The sequence below is a fragment of the Engystomops pustulosus genome, chromosome 10 (genome assembly GCF_040894005.1).
Source record: "Engystomops pustulosus chromosome 10, aEngPut4.maternal, whole genome shotgun sequence".
Classification (NCBI taxonomy): Eukaryota; Metazoa; Chordata; class Amphibia; order Anura; family Leptodactylidae; genus Engystomops; species Engystomops pustulosus.
In genome coordinates this window covers 66,886,410-66,907,969 of record NC_092420.1, presented here as the reverse complement: position 1 = coordinate 66,907,969, position 21,560 = coordinate 66,886,410, and the positions used below count along the sequence as shown (strand labels likewise).

General features: G+C 40.3%; 1 protein-coding gene and 1 long non-coding RNA gene across 5 annotated transcripts in view; one reads left to right on the top strand and one right to left on the bottom strand.

Annotated features, from left to right (window-relative positions):
* The window catches only part of DIPK1A (divergent protein kinase domain 1A), a 92,683-nt gene extending 72,262 nt beyond the window's left edge, over positions 1–20,421 (top strand). For both annotated transcript variants that reach the window (XM_072127384.1, XM_072127383.1), the window contains exons 2-6: positions 4,857–4,950; positions 8,746–8,880; positions 11,383–11,490; positions 12,782–12,958; positions 18,974–20,421. In XM_072127384.1, coding sequence (XP_071983485.1) covers positions 4,948–4,950; positions 8,746–8,880; positions 11,383–11,490; positions 12,782–12,958; positions 18,974–19,780 — 1,230 coding nt within the window. In that variant the 5' untranslated portion in view covers positions 4,857–4,947 and the 3' untranslated portion in view covers positions 19,781–20,421. The remainder of the gene's footprint in view (positions 1–4,856; positions 4,951–8,745; positions 8,881–11,382; positions 11,491–12,781; positions 12,959–18,973) is intronic.
* The window catches only part of LOC140104045 (uncharacterized), a 218,363-nt gene that overhangs the window by 28,177 nt on the left and 168,626 nt on the right, over positions 1–21,560 (bottom strand). For 2 of the 3 annotated variants that reach the window (XR_011850235.1, XR_011850234.1), the window contains exons 4-5: positions 16,349–16,435; positions 8,776–8,906 (exon numbers count right to left, since the gene is read on the bottom strand). This is a non-coding gene — a long non-coding RNA (uncharacterized lncRNA). Of the gene's footprint in view, positions 1–4,559; positions 6,897–8,775; positions 8,907–16,348; positions 16,436–21,560 lie in introns of those variants that run through there. The other variant, XR_011850233.1, reaches the window with a different exon arrangement.

The following is a 21,560-nucleotide window of genomic DNA, read 5'->3' as shown; positions in this document are numbered from 1 at the left end:
TAAATGATTAACATTTTGCTCATGACTTGCGTTTGTTTTATTGCAACCTAATTAATGAGATGCATTCAGTGGCCATTAAATGTGCTAATAAGTAGTGTGTTCATTAGTGACAGGGGATCACTGCCGCAGGGTATGTCTACTAATGAGGTATTGTCTGTCACTACAGTAAAATAAGACTATGTTAACCTTCTCTAATTTAAAGGGGGTTTTGGGATTCACATTTTAGAATATTATTATTTATCCAGTGTCTTACCTCTTCTCGTCCACTGTTTTTTTCACTGTGTTATCATATCATTGATATGTCATGTGAATGTACATGAGAAGTCATATGAGAATAAACTGGTATATACCGTGTAATTTGTCATGGGGGGGTAACATGTAGAGGTATGCTGATGAGATAATAGAAGGAAGGGAACTGTGCTGTCTAGCGGAAGCCTATCCTGTGGTACATTTGGTGAAAATATTCAAGTCAAGTAGTTGCTCACTTTGTGTGGTTGTGCTGGCAGGCACAACAATGACGGTAGGTAAATGAGTGGAGGTAGCTGCGTTTAGTCTAATGAGGCAGAGTCTCGTGGCTGAAAGTAATCCAGGTAATTGAATCCCTACAAGGAGATGCACAGCTAAAAATATGGAACATTCCTATGCGTTGGCTAGTATTCCACATGGAGATCATGGCTATTTCCAATGGCGGTTTATCAAAAAGAACTGATGAAACACACGTGTGATGCGAAACGCATTGACTCCTCTTTCTTCAGTGTTCTGAAAAAATAAAGTGTCTATTTTTACATGGATTCAACACTGGAAACAATCCTGACACTGTAGTAGGGGCTCCACACTGATTTGTCCTTTTGCAATAGGCTACTGAATGTACAGATCAATCATAGAAACCTCTAAACGTAGCCTTTTATATCTGCCAGGGCTTTCACAATCAAATTATAAAATTAAAGTTGTATTTATATTATGTGAACAAACATTTAAAGTGACAGCTCAATCATGGGTTCAAAGATTATATAAGTGATCACCTTCTATAACATTTCAGGAGATTACTACTTCTAGACCAAAGCCGAGGTCTAAACCGGTGGTCTACAGTGTCTGCAAAGAGTGCAGGTAGTCTGAGACCCACCTCCTGCCTCACTCCCTCCTTTCTAACAGCTAGTCTCACAATCTCACAGGATGTTATCACATGAAGAGATCATTCCCAGTTTAGAATGATTATAGAGTACAGATTACTAAACCATCATTAAGGAAAGATGAATAACAAGTAACTGCTGCACATATATGATGATCCTAGAGCAGTGATGGCGAACCTTTTAGAAACGGAGTACCCAACCTACAACCAAAACCTACTTTTATGTCACAAAGTGCCAACATGACAATTTAAGCAGTAACTTATTGATCCCAGCTGTATCACAAGTTTCATTCGTATTGGCATCCTGAGGACACCAATGCAACAGAAAGAAGATGGAGAAATTATAGCTTCCTTCCAGGTGCCCCTGAAGAGAAACAATTAGGAGACCCAGAGCAGGAGCTCCAATGATAATCCATCTCTGTCCACACCTTCTCGCTTGTGTAGTCCTGGCAGCCAAGGAGGTTTCGCTTTAGCATGGCATGTCCATGGCTGTCTTGGACCGCCATTAGTCAAATCTGTGCTGGGGTGAAGGCCTGGGTGCCCACAGAAAGGGCTCTGAGTGCCACTTCTGGCACCCGTGCCATAGGTTCGCCACCACTGTCCTAGAGAATGAATATAATGAACCAATCAGATTACTCTTATCCTCTGCAAAGATGCTGTTGTCTGGGAACTGTGCACAAAGATTATTCAGATGCCTAAAGTCTTAGGCTAAATTCACACTATGTTTTTCATCCCCTTTGCAGTCCTTGGGGATTGCGGCGGGTCCTGGGCCGGCCTTGGGGATTGCGGCGGGTCCTGGGCCGGCCTTGGGGATTGCGGCGGGTCCTGGGCAGGCCTTGGGGATTGCGGCGGGTCCTGGGCAGGCCTTGGGGATTGCGGCGGGTCCTGGGCAGGCCTTGGGGATTGCGGCGGGTCCTGGGCAGGCCTTGGGGGTTGCGGCGGGTCCTGGGCAGGCCTTGGGGGTTGCGGCGGGTCCTGGGCAGGCCTTGGGGGTTGCGGCGGGTCCTGGGCAGGCCTGGGGGTTGCGCCGGGTCCTGGGCAGGCCTGGGGGTTGCGTCGAGAACCATACAGGATATTATTTTGGCATTGAATGATTGCCTTGGAAATCGTACCACCCATTGTGCTGTTACATCCCCCCCCCCAGCTTGACTTTCATTCACGCAGGAGACTACGCAATATTCACCTCCACTACATGTCTAGTTATGATGAAGGATTTAATCATTTAATAGAAATATTTTACACTACAGGGATCTTTTATCAAGTACATAAAAAGTGAATTTACCTTCCTTTCTTTTCCTGATTGGACCCTGATCAATAAAACTAAAACCACTGCCTCGCTTCACACAGCTGATCGGCCTCTCTGCCGTTACACTATAAATAATCCTTGGAGTACCAATTTGGAAGTGCTGGATATTTCACCAAAGAGAGTAAATTCTAAAAAACATGACAATTATGACATTTGAGATGAATAGTAGAAAGTGAAAAATAATCTTCTGCAATGTGCCAGTGGAATTCTGGTAGCTCGTAAAAATATCACCTTGTCGAAAGCTGCGCAGTGTAATTTGTGGCCTTGAACTTAATCATGAAATAACTAGAGGTGTCACATAAAAAAGACATCAATTACGTGAATGTAATCCCACAGCTTGTATACAACCATTATTTCACTCCGTTATGGGATGGGCCGAGTTTGTGATCCAACAAAGCAGCCCAGCTGGGCTCTTAGCACATGCACTCTTGTAGCAAATGAGCTAGTGGCGGTCTCAGGTGATGAGAACCTTACAATTTGGAGTCGTGAGGTGTCTATTTTTAGACCGTTTTCCTGAATTCTAACATTTACTTCCTTCTCCATTGTATTCTCTGTACAAATGATCATAATGGCAACACACAAAGGAGTCATTTTCTTGTCTCTAAATGTTGTGCGCTGGGAAACCCATTTAAATCCTGAAGTTTATGTCTGTCAAGCCTCTCTGTGCTCCTTGTGGAGACCAGGGAGTTCTTTAAAGTACACCACTTAGTAACTAATAAAGAGACATCTTTTGTGAGCTCAGTCAGTAAGAAGGGAATTGGAGCTTTCTACTGATCCATCACAACTGCTGTGTTTTGATGGCAGACATGTGCTTCTTACATTGGCCAAAGCAGACTTCACGACTTCTACAGCCATTGTTTGTCCTCCATAGAGTTTCCTTTATTTTTCAGCAGTACCTCCATATTTATACCGAGCGATGAGGGTTTGCTGGTCGATCAGAGCAAGTTGTGCAAGATCGCACATCTAGGGGACCCAGTGGTGCAATCAATGACTACACAATGTTACCCACAGCATCTAATTGGCATTGAGCAAAATTTCAGCAGTCGCTCTGGGAGGGAAGGGGCTCCTTGTTTTTGGCAGTCACACTTTTGCCCACACCTTTACTTTTTATCACTCTTTTATGTCTTCATATGCTTATTCACGATCTTGGCCTAAAAAATGCTCACATCACAGATTTACAAAAAAAAGTGACAATTGAACTACAGCTGCAGTCACAATCCGCTTTGATGTGGTTTTATTAATTGCAGTTTTGTTAATTTAACACGTGAAAGACATGAACTGAACAGGTGAATGTGAAGGGTAAACTGTTCCACAAATGTCTTTCTCTTGTTAAATTAACAAAACTGCACCTAAAACAATCTATTTTTGTTTTACCTACCCATGTGACTAGATGCAATTCTCAGAATAACCGCTTTGTTACAGAAAGTGTATTCCATTTATGAACCAGCCAAATTCCCAGTTCTCTAACGTTAGAGAACTTAAGGTACTTGCACAAGAACCACAGCCCTTCAACCCGCTGATACTTGAGGTGCTTATATTGATAGCCTGACCTATAAAGCTACTTAAAGAGAACCTGCCATTTAAACTAACCCATCCAAAATAAATACTTCTATGATTAAAAAGCATTGCCCTTATCCCTAACTGGTTCCTTTCCATTTCTGCAATGTTTAAAAAAAATAAGTTTGTATACTTGTATGCAACTCCCCTGATATTAGTCTATCACATGAAGTGAGTCTTGCATAGTAAATTTTACTTGCATTGCCCTGCCTCCTTGTTACTGATTGACAGGTCTCACTGCTAGGACATGAAGGTTTGGGAAGGGGTAGAAGTCCACAAAGGCAAGCTGTGATTTCATGTGATCAGATAAATACATGTGGTAGACATTTAAAATGTAACTGAGTAAAGAACCTTGGATGACATCACCCTGGTCTCATGACATGCTGAAAAGAGGCATGGGACATGGGGAGTAGTAGATAGGAGGGTCTGGCCAAACATATTACCTGGCATCAGAGAGGGAGTTATCTAAGACCAAGTTGATTTATTGTGATTTTTAGCTAAAAGAAGGGTGTCAGTTAATATTGGAACCGTTACATATTTATTTAATAAAGTATATTATAAAGTTTTCTGTTATCATCTTCACTTTTGATTTTTTTTTTTCTGCATTTTTGTTGATAGTTTAGTCATGCTTTAAGGTGTCTCCTTCCTCATACAAAGTGACCAGTACTGGGAACTGGGAAGTTATTCCCAGCATTCTGTAGTCTTGCTGATATTTGTAACAATTTCCAAAATGGTTTCTTAATTGAGCCCCCAACTCTTATGTGAGCAGTGCCTAAATATGGGTGAAATGTAAAGTAAACATTACATACAGTACACAAGTACAAATATTCTATATATTAAACATATAATATCATTTGTCTTTAGGACCGATGCGTCCATACCAACAGACTTAGTGGGACCGTCATTGCATCTACTTCACTAATCTGAAGCTGGAACCAGAAGATCACCATCTTTAATGGTAAGGGGGCATTTCTGTACTATATAGCCATTTTACCAAATATTTTGAGAAGTGTTGAATCTGAGGAGGATATTTTTCCTATACTGCAGTGATACGTGACGCCAGGCGCCTTATACAGGAAACTTGACATAACGAGGCATCACCTTTTTTTTTCTTTTCAAACTAAAACGATTGCATCTGGAGAAGTGGCTGATGAAGTGCTCCTTCACACACAGAATTGCCTTTTATTCGCAAAGCACTTCATAACATTTCCCCAAATCCTGGCTGAATGAGGACGCTCCATCACAGATCAATGAGCATTACCTAGATTCATTGCTTGTAATATCCGTTTATTATTATGGCCAGACACCTGAATAAGAGTTAGCCCTGAGCAGATGCATCACTTTTTGCATCACCGCGCCTCTGATTTGCTGCTTTTTTACCATTAAGAGGACAAATCTGTAGAATTATCTCTCGGGCTACAGTGGCTGATGTTTGACATTATGTAAAATCCAATCAGTGTTGTATCATTGAAGGGTATTTCAACGAGGAGATAAATCCAGAAGGGTCTTTTATCACTTTGCAGGAATTCTGTAATTTCCTGTTTTTGTTGTTGAAGTTATGTGTTACTATTATGCTTGATTAAATTAGTTCAATTTTCTAATGTTGTTGTATGTGAGGCTTCCAAATATTTTTAGCGGAACAGCCAATATGCTTGTACAGTTTCTATGCCCACAAGGCAAATAAGCATTTGCTCATTCGGTTGATGATTGGCCACTCATTTAGGGTATGGCCATAAAATAGCCCCTGCCTATTTTCCGATTCCCAGGTGGTCTCTGCATGCTAATAAGTAATGTCAAAGAAGATGTGGTGTTAACAGGGCCCTTACTCTGGTCAGTATTTATGTAGGGTATTTACCTATAATTGACCTAAAAGATTTTTAATTAGGGGCCTCAAAGGGTTGTCCACCTTAAACCCATCACAGCTTTACTGCTGGAATTAACCATTTGGTCCCTTCCAGGTCCACCGGTAATAACAATCCCTGTGGTTCTGTCTTGTAATCGTATATGGGCCTCTCAACTCTGCACTAATAGCTTTATTTTGTCCAGACACCCCACACTGCGCTACTGAGGTTAGTTATAGATGTAACGTATCTGCAAAGGTCGCCATTAATTGGTCTTTTGGTGACCAGACCTCGGCCTACTCCACAAAATCGTTTAAACCGCAGTGGCAATAATCGGGGGGACTTGTAAAAAAACGGAGGGGCAACTTAATCTCCATTTGAGTTATAAGACAACTACAATCGATATCTTCTGTCTTGTGTAGATTTTCTCCATTTTAAACTTCCTTTCAAAAATAAGACACTGATTGGATTTTACTTCATAACCCCAAAGAGCGTAGGCAATGCATTGTGGGAGTTGTTGTTACTAGAGCTACTATACAAAGCTGGACTATTCCCTGATATAGTCCCTCTAATTCAATTATAATGTCTGGTAGCTGGAATGGGATTATGTATCTACATTATTACTGAAAGGTAATTTTACTATATAGTAAAATACTATTATATAGTGTTGTAGTTCTATATTAACCCTTTTCTATAGATTGTGTCCCCATATCAACATTTATTTAAATTTCTGTAGAATATGTGAATATTGTATCCTTGTAAATTTACAGCTTTGTTTTTTAGCTCAATATCCGTCAGTATTTCCTTTTAGTTGCGTCATCTGCAGCTCATTAAGTAGCTAAGCCTTCTCAATCTTCATTGGCCTCTCCCTACGTTTTGGCTCTTGTACAGGAGGGTCACTGACTGAATGTCTTCTCATATCCAGAACATAGATTACTTTTGCTTCTGTCTGCTGAGACATTCCAGATCCTGAGTCATAAGTGAACTGTTCCATGCTTTGCAACCGGCTACAGCTGTTATAGATAGATTAGTCATTCTCTAATGCTGTATGTATTTAGTTGCCCTAAAAGAAATCATAAAAGCGGCATATTGTATTTGGGGTAAAGAATATGCAAATAAGTTTCCAGAATGGGAAAATAAAAACACTGCCTTTGGGGCTATCTTTAATAAGGTAGCTCCATATAAAACCCTATATATATATCATTGTCTGACCTTCAACAAGCCTAGTGACATTATTGTGGATAATAATCAAATGCATACATGCCCTTTCTCACGAACGTTTTTCAAGCGTAAATTTTTATTTTCTAAAACTCTGATCAGTTTCTGCAACGCTTTTGTAAAAGGGCCCTAACGCCCATTGTCCACAAGCTACTTTAGTCTGACAAACTCGCTGGATTTACTGGGCCAAACCTAAAATCACTAATCTAAACAATCATGCACAGAGCAAGTTTGCCAGACATAATCCGGTCATGAGTAACTGGTTTAAAACGAACCTTTCACCAAGAGTGGTGACGGGCTCCAAAGTTTATGCTTTGCTGATTTGAAAAATCCCTTTGTCGACATTCTGAATCATTTCATTAGTTTATAATAGTTTATTTTACATTTCCTGGCTTCCTGCAAGCAGCGTGTGGTGAGTCCCAGGGGGTGGGGGTTTGGACAACTGCACCCCTTCCCATTTCCTATCATGTGCAATGAGCAGGCTGGGGGTGGTATGGCGGAGAGGAAAAAAGCATGAGGTGGTACAGGCATACAAACAAACTGCTACAGCTGCTCCTCCCCTCGACTTGCCGCACACTTCTGGCAGGGAGCCAGGTAATGTTAAATAAACTATTATAAACTACTGAAATGATTCAGAATGGTGACAAAGGAATTTTTGAAATCGGCAAAGCATAAGCTATTGGAACCTGTCACCAGCTACAATGGCATTCCAGGTGACAAGTTCTCTAAGTCTTTTCCAGAATGTTGAACATTCTATGTTCCATTTGGACCAACAAGTGGACAGGGTCAGCATATTAATATTTTGGGACCAAACACTTTTATTTAAATTAAATACTGAGTTGGATGATATCTTTTTTTGGTACAAGGAAGTCTCAAGCTCCATAAACCCAATTTATCACTTCAGAGAGGTAGTGTGAAAAGTAACTCTTGCTTTGGATGAGTAAGCATTGCCAACCATTATATGGTGTCCCAAGTTCCTATATATATTAAAATATGGTGTGGTCTAGGTTGTGTTCAGGGCCTCTGTGTCACCAGATTCTATTTGTTCTGGTGACCAGCACTCGGGTCATCAATATCAGTACATTGAGGTCCTATCACATTAGGTCACCATTAGCCTAATGTGTCTCTCTACTGGCCTTCCAGGTCTCATGGCTGGCAGATTTCTTCCTGTAAAGACAAAGGCCAAACCTGCCAAGCCAAATGTAATATTCTTTTTATAAAGTAGGACAAAGCATGCAGTTTGTTCACTAACCTGTTATTTCTTTAATATAATGTTCAAGCTCTGCGTATACGCATCATAAAAGCAAAAGTGCATCCCACTAAGTTGTCTGAAAAGTACAGTAATCCTTCCAGATGCTTTTTATCGCACATAGTAGTAATAAAGTCATGTAACCAGAGTCATCACAAGGCCAATGTCATAGGATGTGATTGTGGGCCCTCGAACATATCATTTTATAGAAATAGACAACTGCAGCCCATGTGAAATGATACAGTGTAGAACATCCAGGTGTTTCTGCTTCTTGACAGGAATACAATCCTCCTGGACATCTCAATTGCTTTCCCTCTGGGCTCAGAAACAGCAGCAATTTTACATGAGCTTAGAAACCTTTCTAGATGATGTGATATGTTTAGAGATGTTATATGTACAATGAGAGGAATGATCATTGAAGAACACTCCTGTTTTGTATCCACAGGCTCGCCTGTCATATATGCGGATTAAATACCTCTTTTTCTCATGGCTGGCGGTCTTCATCGGCAGCTGGGTGATATATGTTCGATACAACTCGTACACAGAGCTCTGCAGAGGACATGAATGTAAAGCGAGCATTGTAAGTGCTGTCTTCTTATAAAGGACCTGTCAGGACAATTTGGGACACTAAGTTGAGTACCAACAATAGTATACAGGACCAAAAGAGTATAGTTTATAAATCATATAACCAGTATCAATAAAATATTGGAAATCTTTATTTGTACACACAAAGGCAATCAAAAAACATTAAAACACACACGATAAAATCCCCAAAAACAAACAAAAATGGGGGTGGTCAATCCATAATGTACATGTATCATCACTGTAGACCTCCAGGAAGTACAAGTAATAAATTTACCCAAACGGGTGTTACATGCTATCAAATACCTCACAAGCAATAATCAAGCCCCTGACCACCACCCGAGCACCCCTACGTACGTTTCGCCATTGCTTAGTGTGACACACTAAACCACCCCCACATCCGTATGGACTGGTGGTTTAGTGTCCCAAATCATTCCTTTTGGGGTCTCTTGTAGTCACTGTAAGAAAATAAAATAAAAAGGTCCAGTCTGCCCATGTATAGCCAGGCTGCCCATTCACCCAGTATATAGCCAGCAGCCCCTAACTTGAGTATGCCCAGCCTAAAAAAATTAACTCTGTACTCGCCTTTCCTCTGCCCCCAATGCTCCTCTTCTTTCTTCTGGTGCTTTGGCTCCATCTCTGGCTCCCTGCATGCTGCAGGCGCACACACTCGGCACACAGCCGACTGAGTTAGGTTTTTCAGCCCATTTTTTGTGCTGAAAATCTCGCCTAATACTCAAGTACATACAGTACTTATATTGAGATGGGTTTATCTCTGGTGCTCTAAACGCCTGCGCAGTAATCAAATGAAGTGGATAAAGTACACACAGGCTTTGCTGCGCAAGCACTAAATCCACGATGCATGCGCAGTGAAGCTGGGCTGTAGAACACTGTGACAGTGCAGGTGTAGGAAGCTACAGAACTAAGGAGTATAAATGTTTTCCATTTTAATAGCGGGCACAGATTGTATAATTTTACATTTTACCACTAATGTGTTATACATGCACTTTACTATATCCATGAGTGTCTCCTTTTTCAGCTGAGATCTCATAACTTCAAGAAACAACAATGAGGTTTTTTTCTGATAAAAAAAAAAAAAAAAGGTCTCATTTCCGTTTGGCTGTAAGATGTTTTGCGATGGACTATATTGTTGGTAGATGTGCACATGTGCACTGGGGCGTAAGACAATACTCAACAAATTCGGATTTGTGTAAATCTCATTCTTTACTGGTGGTATAAAGAAGAGTCAGTTCTACTATACTGCATAACTCTGTGCGCTCCTTGCAGTGTTATGCTTAAAACTAGGCAACCAGTGCATTGTTATGTTTTAGGCTGACAGAACACAACATGTTAAATCTATGGATTATGGATTGCACTCTGGATGGATTTCCGGTACTGACCACAGAGCAAAGGATGAGACTCCATACATCATAGTGATATATGATGCAGGGAGTCTTTGCTTCCCTGAAAAATTGTAATCCTGATTCATGAACCGCCCAGGGTCGTGGCTTTTGCTGCCTTAGCCAGGCGGACATATTTCAGAATCCATAACCAATCCTACTTTCCCATTTAAATTCTTTCTGATCCTTTGTCGTCTGGATGCCAGAGACTAAAATAACAATGTTATAATCTGTGGCAAATTCTTGTGCGATTTCATCCCTAAGGCTTCCATATGAGCTTGGTGCTCTCTGACAGCCCTTAATTATCCCAATTATTCTTAAAGCTTATAATTAGGAACATGTTTAAAAGAAACATAGTGATATGAGGCCAAACAGTAACTGTAAGAAAACATGTTAACAATTTTCTGTATGTGGCAGCTCTCTGAACTCCTGTAGGCATGCAATGAGATAAAAATATTTGGCTTGTTGTAGCAATAGGAAGATATTCTCTGTAGTTGAGCTAATGTTATAAGTGGGATTTGTCAGCGGTTCCACTGGTCAACCTTGGAGAGAATTTCTAAAGATCTTGGCAGAGATGCAAGTTAATTTTAGAATTTGCAACTTTACTACCATAGTTTATATGACAAATATCCTCTGATGTGACAGAGGATTTGACATAACATGAGTTAAATAATGCTTATGTCACATTACATGGATACAAAGGGTTGAAGGAGATGAGGTTGAAGAGAAGGGATGAGGGATCACCAGACAAACCATATCAAGGGGGTGATATACAATGATATCACACATACTGTTATTCACATATTCTACAAAGACCCACTTGGGAACGCTGCAGGACCCTGGATTTGGGCTATAACCAAGATCATTAGAAGATGATTAAAGAAATGATACTCTTTTTTTAGGTTGTGTCCCTGTTTGCAATAGCAGTACCCCCCACAATGGAAAGTACGGTATATTGATCGAGGATTAGCTGAAGACCTTATCACTGTCTATTTATCGTGTATGTCATTGTAACATAATTGGGATAACTAATTAAAATGAAGTGTAAAAGATAATCCCGCACAACACCTAATTGTTTTCATCCTGATTTCTCTATCCAGTGTGACAAATACCGGAAGGGGATTATTGATGGATCAGCATGTGAAGGTCTCTGCTCTAAGGAAACTATTTATTTTGGAAAATGTTTGTCGACAAAGCCCAACAACCAGGTAAAATTTTTCTTTGTGTTAATGAGAAAACACATGTAGAGAATAAACGATTGTCATAAACCCATCTGCTGCTGAACGGTCTCCTAAGATGCTTGGAATCTGTAACATCTGGATTGGACATCTTTTAGTCATAAGAGAAGGTTACGTGTATGTTCCTAGCAACATTTTGCGTTTATTAAAGCAGACTCCCTGGAGAGTAGGGGCCACCCTGTTTAATTTAGATCATTGAAATGTAAGTATCCTGAACATATGTCTATTATATGAAAATGGAAATGTTTATGCCTAGAACAAATGTCACCTTTGATTAAATGTTTTCCAGTCCAATTTTTTTCCTTGGTGGTCAACACTGTCACCTGGTGTTGCCGACAACAGACCCAGACAGCTTATCCATGTGGAGACCAGGATTGAGCCTCCACTGATCATATACTGACAAACATCACAAACTCTGCCGCAATAATGTTTATATCTTCCATATAATAACAAATCTCCATCAGCCTATCCTCAGGTCAATGTATCACTGTGACTAAGTGGAAATGCCTTGGGCTTGGTTATCTTCAAGTGTGATCTATAGCTATGGAGTTGTTCTTTTTCTCATATAACCTGTTTAACTTGGCTTAGATATACTTAAAGGAAATCTACCATCAAAATATAGCATGATAAACAAGTAACACTTACTCATTGTTCCCGGCACTGTGACTGTGATCTTATATATGTTATTCATGACCTCCTGCCTTCTAAAATCAACTTTTAAAATTTAGTTTGAAGCTGAAGGGCTCTGGTGATGTTACCAGAGCCCCTTCATGTTGCCGATTTACACTGTGCAAGACCACTTAGCCCTCCCGCTTTGTGCTGAAACTTCCTCATCTGCCGAGAGATTACATGAGGCAGAGGGAGATAGAAGTGAAGGGGCATAGTCTTGCGCAGCTGCACAATGCAATGAAATTCACCGCACATTCAGCCGGCTCTCGCCTCATTGCACTGCGCAAGACTATGTTGAGAGAGCTGCTGACGTCAGTGGCTCTCGGCCAGGTAAGTGAGCTTTGCTCCATACGGAGCTTTAAAAGTGGCAGATTTCCTGTAAGGACTGCCACTTAAAGACATATAAAATGACATACATGGCTTAGTTACAGAATATCATAAAACATTATTGCTTTTAAAATCAAGACACCTATATCTAGACGTGTCCTGCTAGAGAAAGAGAGAGCTCACGTCTGTATATACTTATCATTCATGGTATAAAATGCTTGAATAGCAGAAAGAGAGACCATTCTAAGAATTCTGTGCTTTTCAGATGTACCTGGGAATCTGGGGGAACCTGGAAGGGGTAATAAAGTGTCAAATGGAAGATACACTACATCTTGATTTTGGAACAGAGTTGGAGCCAAGGAAGGAAATTGTACTATTTGACAAGCCAACAAGGGGTACCACTGTCCAAAAGTTCAAAGAGATGGTTCACAATCTTTTTAATGTAAGTACCTGATCATGTGACTGACTGAGCAGATGGAACTAGTCATTGTACCGCTTCTCATTTGGGGACAAATGTTAAATTCCTTCATAATAGATTGGTACAATTTGAAGGGAGGACATACCCTTTTTTTTGTCTGTCCCCTTGACTGTTATGAGCTGATTGTGCTGGCAGTGCCATAGTATCAACAGCGGAAATTTGACAGGTTTGAGGAAAAAAATCCACACCTAACTATCAACTCCTTCCGTGATCAAACCCGATTGCAGCTCAATTAAAATTGAGCTCCTTCTGGTGTCCTGATAAGTATGCAAAATAATGTGTTTTAGCAATCAAACATAAATGTTTAAATCCTTGACATTAATATTGAATTGTTAAAAACCTTTTTTTTTTTTTTTTTTTAATTATATAAATATTTTTGATGATTTCAAAATTTATAATATATCCCCTAAATAGTGTGTATGAAAAGTTACAAATACATGTTGTATGGTAATTTTTTTTGTATCCTTTTCAATTACTTAAAACCACATCCAACTTTTGTATATGAATCCATGGGACTGGTCACCAATTTCAAATCCCTGGGGGGAAGGCTTGCAGTGGCCCACTAGAGTACAAGAGGGTCTTCCGGTGGGCCCAGGCTCTTACCCTATATAGAGTTCTAGCAGCGGACTGTGCAATTCGAATGCTACTAGGGGCTGATGGGATAATTTCATCAAGTGGGCTACAAGGAACTTCAGTCCAACACTGGGTGAGGAACTGACTGCTCTGAGCACTGAATCTAGGGTCCTAAATGTATTTGCACCTGTATGAAATACAGAGCTGTATCTAGTCAAGAAACTATCTAGAAACAATCATTTTTTTAAATTTAGTACAGGCAGTCCCCGGGTTACATACTAGATAGGGTCTGGAGGTTTGTTCTTAAGTTGAATTTGTATGTAAGTCAAAACTGTATATTTTATAATGGAAGTTCTAGACAATTTTTTTTCTTTTGCCCCAGTGACAATTGGAGTTTCAAAATTTTTGGTGTAATTGGACCAAGAATTATCAATAAAGCTTCATTACAGGCATCTTACAGCTGATCATTGCAGTCTGGGACTATAGTAACATCCAGAGGTCACAGTGGGCAGAGGGGTCCGTCTGTAACTATGGGTTGTCTGTAAGTCGGGTGTCCTTAAGTAGGGGACCGCCTGTATAATTTTAAAGTTAAAATAAAATGTGCCTATTCCCGGTATCAATCCTTTCCCTTGTAAAATCCAGGAGTGCAGATGGTGGCTGCAGAGACGCTGAGCTCCTCCTCGCTCCATAGCTGCTTGGAGCAGCAGAATATTATCCCTGCTTATCACATTCCCCTGCCAGCAGCACACGGGGATCTCTGGGATGCTAATTGTCTTTTAAGGATTCCCTTACACTGCAGTGCTCAGCTGCCCAATATACTTACTAAGCAGAAGGGGTTTGCAGCACCATAACTGCGGATTTGGGGAGCTGTGTGAGAACAACAACAAGACCCCAACTCCTGATATCTGTCTATATGACTTTATTTACAGTCTATTTATCTCTTGACAGATGATCCATATCAGTGGCCCATTATAGGCAACGATCTGAGAATTATTTCCAAATACAACGCTCTACAAATTTAGTGATATTTTGGCAGAATAACAACCGTCTTTAGTGCATCTGTTTCCAGTCCTGTTTACAAAGCTGTTTGTTGGGGAACCTAAGCAGCGCAGATTATTGATGACTTCTGTCCTTGGAAGCGTTTAGTTATCGGGCTGACACAAATCGATGCCATCAATAATCTGATTTTCAGCAAGGTCACAATTTTAGCATGTAGCGAAATTCTCCTGCGTCCTGAATCTTGTACAGGGATATAGATACAGCCGGGAGCAATGATTGAACCTCTACAACCAACTGTGTAATAGATATGCATCGACTTTATTAAAACCTACATTATATCATCAGATGTAATATAGAAAATGCTATGAAAAATTCTGACATGTTCTTAGATTTCCAAGGTCCAAAATAAAAAATTTAGCTTTTTTTCTAGTTTTCTTCTATGATTTTTCTGTCAATGATTATGGCTGACATCATGGCTGAGCTCTAGTTACAGCATTTTGTGATATGCTTTACAGCAGCCTCATTGGAGAAGACTTTTTGTGGTGTATGGAGAGATGGATAATGTGATCTATTGTGAGTCTTGGATATTAGATATTGCCCTGTTTTTGATGTAAAGGAGGTGACAACTGTATGGAAAATTGCTACAATCTGTTATAAAGCCAAGTGGCCACAGTGAAGATTGCAGAATGTCACCTTTTACTTTTACTTACTTTGTTAGTGACACAGAAAAATTTATAAACTCTCTCTGGAATCTTCGCTTTGTGTCAAAAAGAAGTAAATGCACTATTTTTACATAACATGCTATAATTACAATACTAAAGGAAATCGAACACTGCAACCCCCCCCCCCCCCAAAAAAAAATAGAATCACTCACTATCTTCATCTTGATCCTGTTGCTGTCCTTTGCTTGTCTTGACACATTGGGGCTTATTTACTAAGGGTCGTGCGCAAACTTTGTTAGATCTTAGCACAGTGCGTTTTTGTTGGACGATGCACTTTTTGAGAACTCCCCGGGTGGGTAAGTAAATGTGCCTCATCGAGATCAAACTTATAAATAGCAGTACAGAGCACAGGGACAAGATGTCCGGAGCTCCGGGTTGCTAATTATGCACGCCACCGCACCTCCCTCTCCCATGCTTGTAGCACTGGAGAGCGATGTGACCTCACGTGAGAGCCGTGAATTTATGCATCTCTTGTGACGCCACCTCCCTCTCCATCCATAATTAGCAGCTCAGAGGCCTAACAGGGGAACCATGAACAGAATATAAGATGTATCATATCCTAAACAAAATGTAAACAAGTTGTCCTAGGTTTTTTTGACCACCATATTTGTAATTGCACATAAGGTAAGTTAGAAAACAGTAGAATTATTATACCATTTCATGCAGATGAATAACATTCTATGCAGATCATAGTATGGTATTCTATGGTCAAAAGATTTATAGAAATAACTGAAGTTTGTTTTGTTTTTTTTGCTAGATACAGCAGGTATAGGTTTAAAGCACCCCCAGTATTCAATGACTGGCTCCTGTTGTTTATACTGGATAAGGCAAATCCTATGAGCTTTAGACTTTTTTCACGTTTCTATTGAACTACTGATAAGAGTGCACTGGGGGTTTAAAATATGTACAGCATTGAAAACACGATGATTTCCCCTGTGCTCTGAAGGATGCGGTTGGAACTGCCGTTATCCACCTCCACAAAAATGTGTTTTCATGCATTAATATATCCTCTGAGCATTACTATAGACTTATTGTATAAACGATGCAAATTAACTCATACCTGGAGACACCAGAGACTCCCATCTGTAGACAGCACAGCAATTGGGTCCTTGGCTCTCATCAGTAAGCACATTTTTGACCCTGGTTCCTGGAGGAGATACATTAGAAACAGCACATTGGTGGGGGGGGCAGCGGTGTTTTAATTCCATTCTGGAAAAGTATGGAGACGTTATGCAATGCTTAAAGGGAAGAAAAGTTTGCAAATTGTCTTTTAATATCTAGTGACACCAGAGACTTCTGTCTGTAGAAAGTACTGTTTCTGAGTTTTTGCTCTTCATCATTAAGTACATAGCAGGATTCCTGGATGAGATGTCGTAGACACAGCTCAGAGAGAGGAAAAGGTGTTTCCAGTGAAGGACATCACATGACCATGGACCATTATTAGTAAAATATTTTGTCCATATTTTTCAGACTATGAGACATACCCAAGATTAGTCCTCCAAAAAGGGAAAAATATATTTTGCAATAACTAAAATATCCCTGTTGGTCACACACCAGCACGGCACGCACAACTCTGCTACATCCATACATTCACATACACAGCTCTGATACATCCATACATTAAAACACACACCTCTACTATACACACTCAGCACTGCTATACTTCACATAGGTACACACTGTGCGCTGCTATACACACACACACACACACACACACACACACACACACACACACACACACACACACACACACACACACACTGATTTTTGCACTGCTATACAAAGAAACACACACACAGAAACACACACCCCTTTTCTTCTTACCCTGTCCCAGCCTTTAAATTTTAAGTTCTCTGCACCATTCCTGGCAGCATGAAGACCTTGAGTGATATAGGAGGCACCTGATCAGTCACCTTCTTCTGACATCACTCCAGGTCCTGTGTGTTACAGTCAGGACGCTAGGAGAGGAAGTGAGCAGTGCATGTGCCCTGTTCTATGTCGGCATGTCATCCGATCTCCCATACAGTGTTCAGGAGGGTCTGGCAGTGCTGGATCCTCCTGACCTTTGGAATGTAAGACACAGGCACATTTTAGCAAGATTATTTCTCGATAAAAAGTGTGTCTTATAGTCTGAAAAATATGACAAACAATAAAGCTTCCTTTTGAATGACAGCAAGCAGAGATCTAGAAAACCGTGACGAAGTTTTCAGATAAAGAAACAATTTTGGAAAATTGTGTAACCTTTATTACACAAACAAGAAACTGTTTTTAACTGATGCCAAACTAGACATTTTTGTTCTGGCCTATTGTGGTAGTAGTACAGAAATATTGCCACTGTTTGAAGTTATTCTTATCTCCCCAATCTCTACATCAAAAGAGTTGTATGGAAAGAAAATCTGATATGTTCACATGTCCTAAGAGTATGTGTACATTTTACACCCTAGCCATGATGAAGAGATATGCTAATCACTATGTGTGAGATTCTGTCCTGTGGTCTACCCTCCTAAACTAGAACAAAAAAGTCAACACTCAAAGAATAATATACATTGAAATAATATATACATAAACCATTATTGAGAGCACACACAGCTAGTGTAGGGTCAGGGGGGTTAGCCCTATGATCCTTGTCAATTTTGAGTGGGTAGACCTCCTGGAACCCAACTAAGTCGCCTAACACTCCGAGTCTTGCACGTAAACCCCTCATGTCTTGTATGGAGTTGGAGGTTATGAGGCACACAGTTGATTGGAGGCAATTGTACAATTAGGACATCCTCCTATCAAGAGTTATTGAGTTTATTTAAAAAGAAAACCTCCTCCTTTTCAGTGACGTCACAATCAGGGGGCAGGAGCAAAAACCTAATGGGTTTAGATTATATCTGGAGAGAATCTGTCTGAATTTCTTCTGTTTGTGTATGTTCTTTTTCAACAATTTTTTTTTTCATATTTTTTGACAAATATTTCTATGTTGCACTGGACATTTGTGTATAAAATCTTTAAAACTTAATAAGTCTCTGCTTATTTTACTTAGGATAACAAAATAACACATTTTCTAATTCAACATTATTAACAATAATAAAACATTTATGTATAATTTTAACCGGTCTCCGAGTCCTATATTTTGCTTGTCTCTGGATTCGACCATAAACTTCTGACTATTGAGATTGTCAGCACACTAGATCTCTTAGCACAGAGGAAGGTACTTCTCAGGTAGTGCCCTCCCACACTGCTAAATCTTACAATGACATCAATGAGCGATGGGAGCAAAAACAGTAATAAAACTGACTAAAAATGTAAAGTAAGGGGGTTAAAAATTATTTTTATTGTGTTAACATCACTAGGGGATTAAAATTTGAGAACTTTCTTTCGTGGGAAAACCCCTTTACGTTTCCAAAGTATAGGCAGTGGCAGCTAAGGTTAGAGTGGTTGTCAGGGCCAGGAGAGTAGAATTTAGTGTAAAGGTGCCGCCTTTGGGCAGGGTTTTGTGTATTGAATTGTGAGTCTCTTTAGGATAAGTGTGCCCATATCATCAGTGCAGAGCGAGGTTACTAAAAGGATGAATTAGATTAAAATATATAATATATATATATATTATTCTGTGGATACTGATTTTTTTTATTTTTATTTTGAGAAAAATGCATGTTTTACTATGTTTCAATTAAAATAATTTTATTTTTATCTGTTTCAGACTAAATTAGGTGATCAAGGTAATCTCCGTGAGCTAGTAAACCTCATCTTAGCAGCTGCAGATGGGAATAAAGATGGCCATGTGTCTCTTCCTGAGGCCAAATCTGCATGGGCACTTCTTCAACTCAATGAGTTTTTGCTGATGGTAATCCTTCAAGACAAGGAGCACACCCCCAAATTACTGGGGTTCTGTGGGGATCTTTACATAACTGAGCGTGTACCTTACACCTCACTTTATGGAATTAGTTTACCGTGGATCTTTGAAATATTTGTTCCTCAAGGACTGCGGAAACGGATGGACCAGTGGTTCACCCCATCCTGGCCTAGGAAAGCTAAGATCGTGATAGGTCTTCTTGAATTTGTAGAAGACATTTTTCATGGACCATATGGAAATTTTCTTATGTGTGACACAAGTGCCAAAAACTTTGGTTATAACGACAAGTATGACTTGAAAGTGGTGGACATGAGGAGCATTGTTCCAGAGATGCACTTAAAAGACACGATCAAGGATCGACCATGTGAGGTGGACTCCGACTGTATCTATGGTACGGACTGCAGCACTGTGTGTGACCAAAGGAAATGTACTGCAGACGTAAGCCAACCAAATTTAGCAAAAATATGTCTGTTGGTGAAGGACTACCTACTTCGAGGGAGCCCTTCTGAAATCCGAGAGGAACTTGAGAAACAAATCTACTCTTGTATTGCCCTGAAAGCTGTTACCAAGAACATGGAGATGCAACATTCGTTAATTTTAAACAACCTGAAAGCTCTTTTATGGAAAAAGATCTCACATACTAATGATTCATAATGTCTGGGAAAATATTCCATTCGACTTTCCACTCAATTGCTGGGTGTGTTATTGACATTTTGTTACTTATATGTAACATTTTTTCAGTTTTTTGTTTCTTATAACATCTCCACCTCCTTAAATCTGGTGATAAGGTGAAAACAATTAGAATTTCTCCATTAAGACATTCATGTGTCAATATTAAACTGGTGTTCGGTTTTATGGTCAACTGGTCATCAACACCAAGTGTTCACTCATTGACTCTTGCTCCAAAGTGACTGGTAGCACATTATATGCACTTAAATTGCCCCAAATGTTGGCAAAAGCCCATCATTTCATAAGATCATGTCTTATTCGCTACATTCAGGATGTTACAATGCTGTGAAATTTGCCTCCTCCTCCTGATGGTGTAGCTCAAGGCGTTTTTATAGAACATTAACTTTAATTATTATTATTTTTTTTTTGTAAGAAACGCCAGCCAACAGACCACTCCTGTCATAGTGTGGTTAAATAAAAGCTGCTCTTTTAAAATATGGAATAAATAAAAATTAGGAGATCCAGTTTACTGATGAGATAGCATGGATGAATTTGCACACTATTGTTCAGCGCATTACTAAACAATAACATGTCATTAAAATGTGGTTCATCAACTGAGAACTTGATACATTGAGATTGTGCTTCATTTATATTTTCTAGGTTGGTCATTTTAGCAGATATTTTTATATCTATACTTTTTGTTCAGGTTCATGTAAGACACAATCATGAGCGGTTTTAGTGATGACACGCAATCATTACACCACTTCATACCACTAATTGCAATTTTGTAATATTACCCTAAGGACTAACCTCTGCTACGTTAATGTAATGGCCACCGCAATCTTCCAATGGGAGAGTTTTTGTGTTACTGAAAGTTAAAGTAAACTCTCTGATACTGTGGTCACATCAGGGGTGAACCTAAATTCTCTGCTGTCTGAGGCGAAGTTTAGGATGGTGCCCCATTCCACCCCATCCATAGTAAAATATTAGGTTAGAAGTAGGTTCTCCATGTAGTATCTCACAACCATGCTGACATCAGATGTGAAGAGACACTATTTTTAAGTGTCAGGTTCTGCTTTGTAGCATGTGACTGCGCCCCTGTTCCTGCCCCCCATCCTTCTGCAGGTGATGCCACCTGAGGCAAGAGGCTCAACTTGCTCATGGCTAGTGCACCCCTACCCACCTCTAACCACAGCATCTGAAGATTAAATTGTCCATGATCGTAGTTGTCGCTTATCCTGGACACTAATGCTGTGTCCCCTATGTGTAAGGCTCTGAGGAACTGTGCCATAATGAAAGACTTAAAGGGCACCTACCACCCCGATTCTACCTATAAAGGTAGAAGGGGTGGTAGGTGGATGGATGGGACGTGAGGTTAGCCCTTTTTTGGGCTAATCCTCACGTCCCGGCTGTCTTTTAGAAAACTGTATTGTAGCTATATGCTAATTTTTTTATGCAGCTACTGGGGCGTGGAGTAGCCGGACATGAGGCTACTAGTCGCGGCTAATCCACGCCGCAGTAGCCACGTTACTCCGCCTACCAGATAATCTTCGGTGCGCAGCTCCTGGTAGCTACGCGCCCTCGTCCGAGTCCCCCGTCTACTGCGCATGCGCAGTAGACGGGGGACTCGGACGAGGGCGCGCAGCTACCAGGAGCTGCGCGCCGAAGATTATCTGGTAGGCGAAGTAACGTGGCTACTGGGGCGTGGAGTAGCCGCGACTAGTAGCCTCATGTCCGGCTACTCCACGCCCCAGTAGCCGCATAA